This window comes from Macrobrachium rosenbergii, chromosome 51 (genome assembly GCF_040412425.1).
Source record: "Macrobrachium rosenbergii isolate ZJJX-2024 chromosome 51, ASM4041242v1, whole genome shotgun sequence".
In the NCBI taxonomy this organism is placed as follows: Eukaryota; Metazoa; Arthropoda; class Malacostraca; order Decapoda; family Palaemonidae; genus Macrobrachium; species Macrobrachium rosenbergii.
The window spans coordinates 33021750-33031663 of record NC_089791.1 but is presented as its reverse complement, the minus strand read 5'-3'; the positions used below and the strand labels follow the sequence as shown (position 1 = coordinate 33031663).

The window sequence follows — 9914 nt, the reverse complement described above, 5'->3', positions numbered from 1 at the left end:
TCTTGGATTTTAAGACATTCTTAGCATCCCTGACAACTAGAGCAAAAAAAAAAAGCAATGCAATTAAAGTAGAAATATTTTTTGACATATATGCCAGGATCGGTTCATGAATGAGTCGGAATGCTTTAGGTACGTCCCAGTAAATCGAGTTATGCCTCGGTTGGTCTAATTAGTGGGTTATATACTCGGTAATTAGTTGAATGTGGTGGGTTGAAACCGGAGTAGAGAAGTGCACTTAGAGAGAGAGAAAGAGAGAGAGAATATGAGTTGAGTTTTGATAGGCATCTAGTTATAATTTCTTCAATTCATCCTCCCAGGGTATATAATCGTTCATCAGTATCTTTTATTTAGAAACTTTGTATCGCTGCCTCCCTGTCAGTAATTGGAATTCATCTCTGTACTAAAACATTTTGAAAATATGCACATTTCCAACTTTCAAGCATTAAAACGGAAGTACTTTTCTCGTCATTATTTTATAAAAATAAAAATATTAATATGTTGTACCGGTACTCTTTGGTCTTAACAGCCTGTTTTGTCTTTGAATTACTGAGGTTGAGACAAACCGATAAACAGAGAGAGAGAGAGAGAGAGAGAGAGAGATCTTTTGGCACCTGTATCACCTGTGACTTTGGTGCCAATATCAGCAGGTGGTGTAGGTGGTGGTGCCAGAGCTAAAAAAAAACAGGAAGTGATGGATGATGAGATTAAGAATAGAATGTCGACGTGTTAAGAACTCGTGAGTAATGAAAGGCATAATAGAATGGAGGGAAATTGGAAGACCCATTGACGTGGGTGTGATGAAGGAACTTTGAATTAATTGGAGGCGGACAAAGATCATAGCCCCTTTGAAATGCTGTTTTGTATTCTGAGATTCAGTTATCTGTTGTGTTTTCATACTTGTTTATTTTTTTTTTTTTCACAAGACCCTACTCTCTAACGAGAAATACCTCAACCCCCGCTCGTTAAAAACGAAGAAGGTTAATTGTAATTGGCGGTGTCCATATAACTTTAGAACTTGAGTAAAAAAAGGGGGGGTTAACACTACTTGTTTTTTTTTTTTATTAGGAAATGAGAAGCCTCTTGAAAAGTGATTAGTTCGATGTCACGTCGCGATAACGAAAGCTAAAATAAATTGTCGAAGACGTCGGGATAAAAGCGAACCTTTGATGGAGAGCGTCAAGTGAAAACATACCTCTTTTTAAGTCTCGAAATGATTCTTATCGCGGTCTACAACGCCTGCCTTTTTCCCCCCCTCCCTGAGGGAAACAAAGCAAGTGCGAAAATAGGCGGGCGTTGGTATGTTTGGTATGAGGGCTACGCAACGAAATAATTGGTGTATAAGAGCCAGCGGAGGTGCAAGTGTGGCCGCCGTTTCGTCCCGGTGACATGTGAAGCTAGTTAGATGGGTATGTGTGATCGTATGTCAAACAACATCAGGGCTCGACCCTTCAAGAGACGAAACAGAGGAAAAGAACTAGGAAGACATTTCTCTGTTCTCACACATGAGTTGGGAATCAGTCCCCAGTTGATTGTTTTTTTTTTTTTTTTTGCCTTCTGACTTATCGTGAAGTATCGTTTGCGATAATTGGGGATTACAGAACTAGAACCTCTAGTGATGTCATCATTATGAATAGTTAGAGGAACTTTACATATCAGTCGTCCCCGCGAGAGACCAGAAGATAATGTTACTAATGAGCGTCATTATTTGCCTCCTCTCTTTCTAACTTTCTTCCTCACCTTGAGTAATTTTATTTGATCTTTGAATTGAATACAGAATTTATGCCAAAGGCCAAGCACTGGGACTTATGAGGTCATTCAGCGCTGAAACGGAAATTGACAATGAAAGAGTTTGAAAGGTGTAACAGGAGGGAAAACCTCAAAGCAGTTGCACTACAGATCAATTGTTATGAGGAGGGTGGAAAGTAAGATGGAAGAAGAGAATATGAAAGGAGGTACAGTAAAAGGAACGAAAAAGTTTGCAGCTAGGGGCCGAAGGACACCGCAAAGAACCTTAAGTAATGCCCACAGTGCCACATGAGGGTGCACTGACGGCACCACTCCCACAGGGATTTTGATCTTTGAGGCGTCCAGACTATCCACACTTTTATATTTTCCTGTTATCTTTATGTTAACCTTCATATTTTTTACCCTTCTCTTCCTTTCTCGAAAACTTCAATATTCACTCTTTATACTGATACTGAATAAAATGCACGCTGTAGCATCCTTATTGTTTCATGCCCCACACATGATAGATTGCAAGGGCACCGATGCTTGCTACTTGTATATTTTCACTCTATAGTCGAACCATTAGCTAACCTGGAGTGAAACGCATCGGTTCCGTAAGTTACAAAACTACTGATCCTAGAATGTGCAAAATTTTATGTATTCTGACTCGAAATGTGCATGTCTGTAACTAGAGATTCCCTTTGCTTCTGCTGTTGCCATTATAATTCACATTCAAGCCCACGAATTATCTTCCACTTTACAGTGAAATACCGCATAACATATAAAGAAGCACCTAAATGGGTTGTACTAAATTAGATAAACCAGCGCAAACTAACCCCGAGAACTTTGTCCGGACATAAAAACGACTGAAATGATAGGCATCACGATTATGAACACGCAGCGGAATACGAGAACAGTAAGCAAAAAGCTTTTATGACGGATGGCCCCGGCGGTTCTACCCAGTGTCATAAATAGTGGCACCTACGGGTGGTGACGTCAGGCAGCGGCGTGGAGCTGATGTCAAGAGGTCAGTCTTCATTCCGAAGGACCCACGATGTTCTTAAGGGTCGGTGGGGAATTTTGGGAACGATGGAGTTTGACCTTCTTCATTTTGTCCTCTCCCCCACCCAAATTTACTATGTCTTGCAGAGGCCGTAAATATGCGCGTGAATTATATAATACGGTGACGATATTTCACCCAGGCGTTCGACTCTCCTTTCTTCCATAACGGTGATACTCGCCATTTTCTATTCATGAATTGAATGTTAGATACCAATTATGTATATATATATATATATATATATATATATATATATATATATATATATATATATATATATATATATATATATATATATATATATACCAGAGTGAACTATAGTTTTATTTTGCATACATAAAGCTCCTGACAGATGTGACGTTAAAAAAATTCTGTAATTAAAATTCGCTTAACTGGTATTGGCTCATTTTAGAAAATGTGTACTAAACTAATAGTATAAAAATTAACACAAATATTATATTTATGTGCTAGATAATAGAGTTCAGCTGAAACAAGAACACACACAAAGCACAGCTGAAGCCCTCTTCCCAGCAAAAAAGAAGGGATCCTTTCCTTCCAAAATCTAACAACTGTTGCCATGGACAAGGCTCACCGTTGGTAAAATTTTCTTCAGAGTCTACGCACAACTTTTTCCATTATCTTGCTACCCATTACAAAAACAAAAACCCAGCCAAACGCATAATTAAGTTCTTGCAATTACATTCGTTCATGATGAGGATGGTGAGATGGATTGGTGGAATATCACTACTGGAAAGGAGGGGGAGTCAAATATAAGAATGTGTGGTATATGTAATGTAAAGGAGAAGGCTAGTGAAGCTCGTCTGAGATACTGTGGCCATGTAATACAAAGAGAGGAGGTGGAACCAATCAAGAGAGCTAAGAACATGCCAGTTAAGTTAAGTATACGCCAGTTGAACCAGACCACTGAGCGATTAACGACTCTCCTGGGGCTAGGCCGAAGGATTAGACTTATTTTGCGTGGCTAGAACCGTTGGATTTACCTATAGCAGACCTACAGCTTATTGTGGAATCCGAACCGCATTATACCGAGAAATTAATTTCTATCACCAGAAATAAATTCCTCTCGTTCTTCATTGGCCGGTCGGAGACTCTAACTTGGGCCTAGCAGAGTGCTAGTCAAGAACTCTATCGACTCGTCCAACAAGGAACTTGAGAACAATGATGGGGGGGAGGAGGAGTGTGGGGGCGTTTGCGGATCAGGTGGGTGGTTGTGATGAGGAGGGATATGGGTGAGGTGGGACTGGGGGAAGCAGATGAAACGAATAGAAATAGATGGAGAAAGTTGATTCAAGTGACCGACCCTTCTACACAGTAGGGCTAATAAGATCGAAAGAAGAAGAATTACATTCATTCATTAAAACGATTGGTATCAAGAGTTTTCGATTTTTTTTATCAGTCCCGTTACTTCCCTGTTTTTAAATTATGATCATTTGACCTGTGTACACAAGCACACATTATAGGTTATATTTTTAAATTTCTTAAATTAATTGTTAAGCCGTTTATCAGGCCTCAAATACATACGTACACACACACACACACACACATACATATATATATATATATATATATATATATATATATATATATATATATATATATATATATATATATATATATATATATATATATATAAGATCTCTCTCGAAAAATGAAAATGAGAAAAGTACGGAAATTAATCCATTTCTTATTCAATATTTTATGTGAAATGTAAAATTCAGTTACTTTTCAGTGCAAGTTTTGAACTGTTCGCAAGATAAAGTATAGGTTAATCGGTGCGAGATTTCATCTACACGCACTAACTCCTCATACTAAACTCTCTCTCTCTCTCTCTCTCTCTCTCTCTCTCTTTGCTTTCGTAATCCACAGTGTGTAAAATTTTGCTAGACTGCCTAACAGTCTTCGAAAGATTTGTCTACAATAAGTATCTAGATGAATTTAGATCATTAATGTCTTTACAAGTATAAGATAATTCGAAGGCTGCCTATCATAATTTTCCCTTCATTGACTTTTTTTAATCTTCCAATATTTTACAACACTAATTTTTGCGACATAAATGACAACAGTATAGACATTCCCGTGAAAATTTATTTCTGGCAATTAGGTATGTAGGTTTTATTAGGTTTATTGTTGTTATGCATATTTCATCTCTTGAATGTCTAATCATTTATAATTTCCAGGGTCACTGATGATACCCTGGATATGAAGATTTCCACGTGCAATGAGGTTATTTCCCCATCTGCGTTGGTGTATTAACAACAGCCAGTTGCCCAACAGGTTTTCTCCACGTGAAGCTTTTTTTTTCCATGCATCTGCATTTTCCCCGTATCTTGCGCAGGAATCTTTCTGAGATTCCAGTTGAGACACTCCATTTTACCGTTGACATTCGACCTGTGAAACGTATCGCTGGGTCTCTTCATAGGCGAAATATTTCTATATTGGGAGTGGCATGATCATCTTGCATGCCATACTTCGCCCCGACAGGTGGTGTATTGAAAACGTCTGTTACAGAGCTCGGATGCTATCCGGGATTTGGTGATTGGCTTTTCCTAGAGAGAAAGAGACCGAGACACAGTACGGACACATGCAGGGCCAGTTCGGTATATTTTAAGACACCAGGCGGCCTTCTGTTGTCGTTTTTGTTTTGTGTTTTTGTCACAGTTGTCTTGATGGTTCCGCACAGTGGCCAAATCGTATCAGCAAGCATTTTCTGCTTCAGATATTGCTTTTGTGGATGCTTCTTAATATTATGCTGTTTCTGAAAGATACGCCCAAGTGGTCATAGATGCACAGAAAGTCTTTGTGTGTGATAAAGAGCAACTGAGAGAGAGACAGTGTGTGTGTGTGTGTGTATGTGTATGTGAGAGAGAGAGAGAGAGAGAGAGAGAGAGAGCAGGCTGCTTTGTTGTTGTTTTTGTTTTTGCTTTTGTCACAGGTCTTGATGATTCGGTACAGTGGCCAAATCTTATCAGCAAACTTTTCTGCTTCAGATATTACTTTTGTGGATGCTTCTTAATATTACGCTGTTGCTGAAGGGTACACCCAAGTGGTCACAGACGCATAGAAAGTCTTTGTGTGTGACAGAGAGCAAGTGAGAGAGAGTGTGGGGGAGTGTGTGAGAGAAAGAGAGAGAGAGAGAGGGAAGAAAAGTGTGGGTCAGTGGTTAAGGATTTGCAGCATCGTTAGGTAAAATGGAGTAATGCATTATCTTGATGCCTTTCCTGCAGGGAAGAAGCAGGTTTTAGGAGGAAAGAAATATATTCTGGGAAAGGATAGAGAGCTCACCTCATGGGGGCCCCCACAAAGAGACTATAAATCAGACGAGGAAAAGAAGAAAATTTGTTAAAAATTCATCCCTCCTTTACGTATTCTTGTCATGATTGATAATACGAAATTCTGAGAAGTGAACCTCATCAGGGCACGACTGGGGCATTCACGTGGATATTTTGATGCCTAGTGATGGACTGGTAACATTATAAGTTCTAGTTGGGTCTTCTGTGCACTGAAGAACTTGGATGTAAACGCAATTCTTTTTTTTTTTTTTTTTTTTTACGGTTGGGCATTTCATTCTTTTGAGACTTGTTATATAGTTTTACCGTCTTTTGTGTCGTTTTGCAAGGATGTCTATTACATAAAATATGATTTTAATAATCACCATCGTCATCTTCGACCCAAAATGTACATGCTAATTTCAAAACTACTCACTTTTTTCAAGAAAATCTTACACAGACCCAGATTGTTCAACTTTTCACTTTATTTATGCATGGCTGTAGTCAATCGTCAACTTAACAGTTTCTAAAGTAAACACTATGTCTTATCGGTTGTTTTGGTCAGTTAGTTGCAGTTCATTATTGTTTGCCCTCGAGGAAACACCGCTGAAGGAATTCCGATCCTCTGGCTGTAAAGGTGAAAGTAATTTGTCACTGCAGCAACTTCTGTTCGCTGTGCCTGCTGTGTAAAATATGTTTCTTCTTCTCCCTCTTCTTCTTCTTCTTCTTCTTCTTCTTCTTCTTCTTCTTCTTCTTCTTCTTCTTCTGATCTAGTTTCAAAAGTTCATTTGAAAATTCTTCTTCTTCTTCTTCTTCTTCTTCTTCCTCTTCTTCTTCTTCTTCTTCTCTATTTTCGAAAGGTTCATTTGAAAATTCTTCTTCTTCTTCTTCTTCTTCTTCTTCTTCTTCTTCTCTATTTTCGAAAGATACGTTTGAAAATTCTTCTTCTTCTTCTTCTTCTTCTTCTTCTTCTGATCTATTTTCGGAAGGTTAATTTAAAAATTCTTCTTCTTCTTCTTCTTCTTCTTCTTCTTCTTCTTCTGATCTTGTTTCGAAAGGTTCATTTGAAAATAGGAACAACTTCAGACATGACAGTACCCTTTATCCCTCCACAAAAGAAAAAAATAGAATATAAAAATGGAGCGACGATGGAGAACAGCTGTTTGTTGCTTCCAGAACATAAAAATAAGTTCAGTGGCCTTTTATTCCATTCGGTAAAAGTTGGAGTCATTTAGAATTCCTCGGTGAAAAGACATCTCTCAATGCCAAATGTCATGGAAGGAGGCTAATGTGTGTGTGTGTGTGCAGCTGACTGATTGATTGTCAGTGGTCATTGCTATAGTCCGGCCGCGTTTTATTCCCTCGCTTTGTCCGTCAAGAGCATCTGAGGGGGGGGAGGGTCTCGAGATGCTTTCTTGTATTGTGCTTGGGTACCTTCACAACCCTTGCTTTCATGTAAGCACATAATCTCTCTCTCTCTCTCTCTCTCTCTCTCTCTCTCTCTCTCTCTCTCTCTCTCTCTCTCTCTCTCTCCACACACAAGTGCGCTCTCACACACAAACACACACACATTCCTTCTCAATCTCCCAGGGACGGACAAGTGCGGGCATACATACACAAATTCTCAATCTTCTCCACGCACACACACACACGCACACACACACACACACACTCCTCAATCTTCCAGGGACGGACAAGTGCGGGCATACATACACAAATTCTCAATCTTCTCCACGTACACACACACACACACACACACACACACACAAAGACGTGAATTACAGGAGCTAAAATCGAACAACACGGCGGGGCATCGAAAATATCTGACACATAGTCAACATACTCGCCGCGATTGGCACGCAGGCTTACGACCCTTTATGCATCGTGGGAAGAAACAAAAGCCGACACCGAAGAACGCCATTCCGCCACCTTCCGAGAGAAGAAAGGAATAAAAGAGAGCGCAAAAATCCGACGGAGTGGTAGTTACTCGCTCAGCGGGACGCCCTCAGTTTCCGGTCTAATTTGGCAAAGAATTTACGAGCGATCTGTCTCGAATTTAGATTAACCTCCCCAGCCTTTGTCAACTGCTCCACTATGCCACCGATGACCCCTCCACCCCCAACCCTTCCTCGCCTTTTACTCTTCGTTACTGTTAAGCAGCCACGTTAAGAAACCTCAAAGCTTCTCCCGTTTAGCTTTGCATTGCAGCTCAATGCTAAATCGCTTGCATAAGATCGCTGCGAGTTGTTCAGCTCTCGAGGTTATCTCTAGTAATATTGCTTACATCAGAAGCAATTCCTTACCTGCGCTGCATAAAAACAAATTTGTTTCGCTTGTTTATGTATTTTACTTTTCCTTAAGGAATGTCCTGATGCGTCGATACTGCAAAAGAAACCTACTCGCGTAATAAATTAGGCTGGAAGATTTTTGTGAATCATGAATAAGAAATATGAGAGGAATAGATTAATTTGTATACCAGAAATTGAAGCAGACCCGAATTTACTCATGAATGAATTCGCTGTTTTTTTAGTGGGTGAGCACTAAGAAGCTTAGAAGATAGAAAGCACCGGGCAATGATAGAACAACGCAGAGACGGTTTCAGCTGAAAATGAAATGGCATCTCGCATACTAACTAGGCCATTTTGCAGAGTATGCAATGAGCAAACACAAGCTAATGTTAAGGAACTGGAAGTCAGAGAAGAGATACCAAAGAAAGGTGGCCTCTCTGAGTATGGTAATTGCCAAGCCATTGCATTTAGATAAAAACAGTTAATATGGTCATCCTCGTTAGGCTGTAGATAGACATTGTGGGAATGTTTAGCGACGAACAATCAAGTTTTACAAAAGGCAGCTGTTGCGCAGAACAGATATTTGATTTAAGTGAAGGACTTCGAAGTTATACTGTTCTGTCTTGGCTGTCACATGAAGCATTGCCTTTTATATCTTAAACCAGCTTATTTTTCCGGTCAAAAATGACGGTAATCGAGGAGAGGGTTGAGAGGACGTTACGTACCGCTACCAAGCACGAAAGTAATTTACCTTTCTTCTGCATTCATATATATATAGTAGCCATTAATGAGATAGGCTGGCTAAATTTGGAAGATGGCAAGTAAACCTAAAATGTCAGTGTTACACGTAAATATTAAGTATATGGATATGCAGTCTATTTTGTGAAATTTAGATTTATTTTTGTTTTTTCCTTTTCAACTTGTTTGGCACAAACCATTCATATTAATTTTTGTTTTGTTTTGTAGTGACAGGTCTTTGTTACTTCGAGAAACAGCAAGAAATTGTTTCATTATTCCTTTTTTTTATTTTTCTTTAGTTTAATAACTTTGATAATATTACACAAAATAGTTGCATATTTTGCTAAATCGTCTTATGCCTCTGTGTTATGACTTAGGGTTTGAGAAAATCTAATGGCGTTCTATTCAAGTTTTCCATTTTTTATGCAGTATGCGATTGCCTGCCTTCCTCTCCGCAAAATCTATGCACCAGCAAATGGTTCTCGAACCTGGAGGCGTGGAGGAAGAGGATTGTAGCGGCTGAGATGCGAAACACACCGTCGCCCATCCCCGAGTCGTTGCGAATTGCGACTCGAAAATATGATGGCAGTGCTTACCATCAAACGCGATTTATAACTCAATCGTACATGAACAAAACTCTATTGTGTGCGAGATCGCGGCGATAGCTTGTGACTGTCGTTAAGAACGATCTGGCAAGACCGGGAGATTTACGAAACGGCTCTCCCATCCGAGGTTCAAATATACACTATAGTAAATATATTGACAAGGGATATTTTTTATCTCTCTCTCGAAAGCGCGAGATTTAGGACTCGGTCT

The 9914-nt window shown here is 39.4% G+C and overlaps 1 protein-coding gene across 1 annotated transcript; it reads right to left on the bottom strand.

Moving 5' to 3' along the window:
* Nucleotides 1–6723: 6723 nt before the first annotated feature.
* On the bottom strand, nucleotides 6724–9645 carry LOC136833024 (glutamic acid-rich protein-like). Its single transcript, XM_067094672.1, has 2 exons — nucleotides 9587–9645; nucleotides 6724–7048 (listed from the first exon to the last, which is right to left on the bottom strand). The coding sequence occupies exons 1-2, from the start codon at nucleotides 9643–9645 to the stop codon at nucleotides 6724–6726; spliced, it is 384 nt and encodes a 127-aa protein (XP_066950773.1).
* Between the last annotated feature and the right edge of the window lie 269 nt (nucleotides 9646–9914).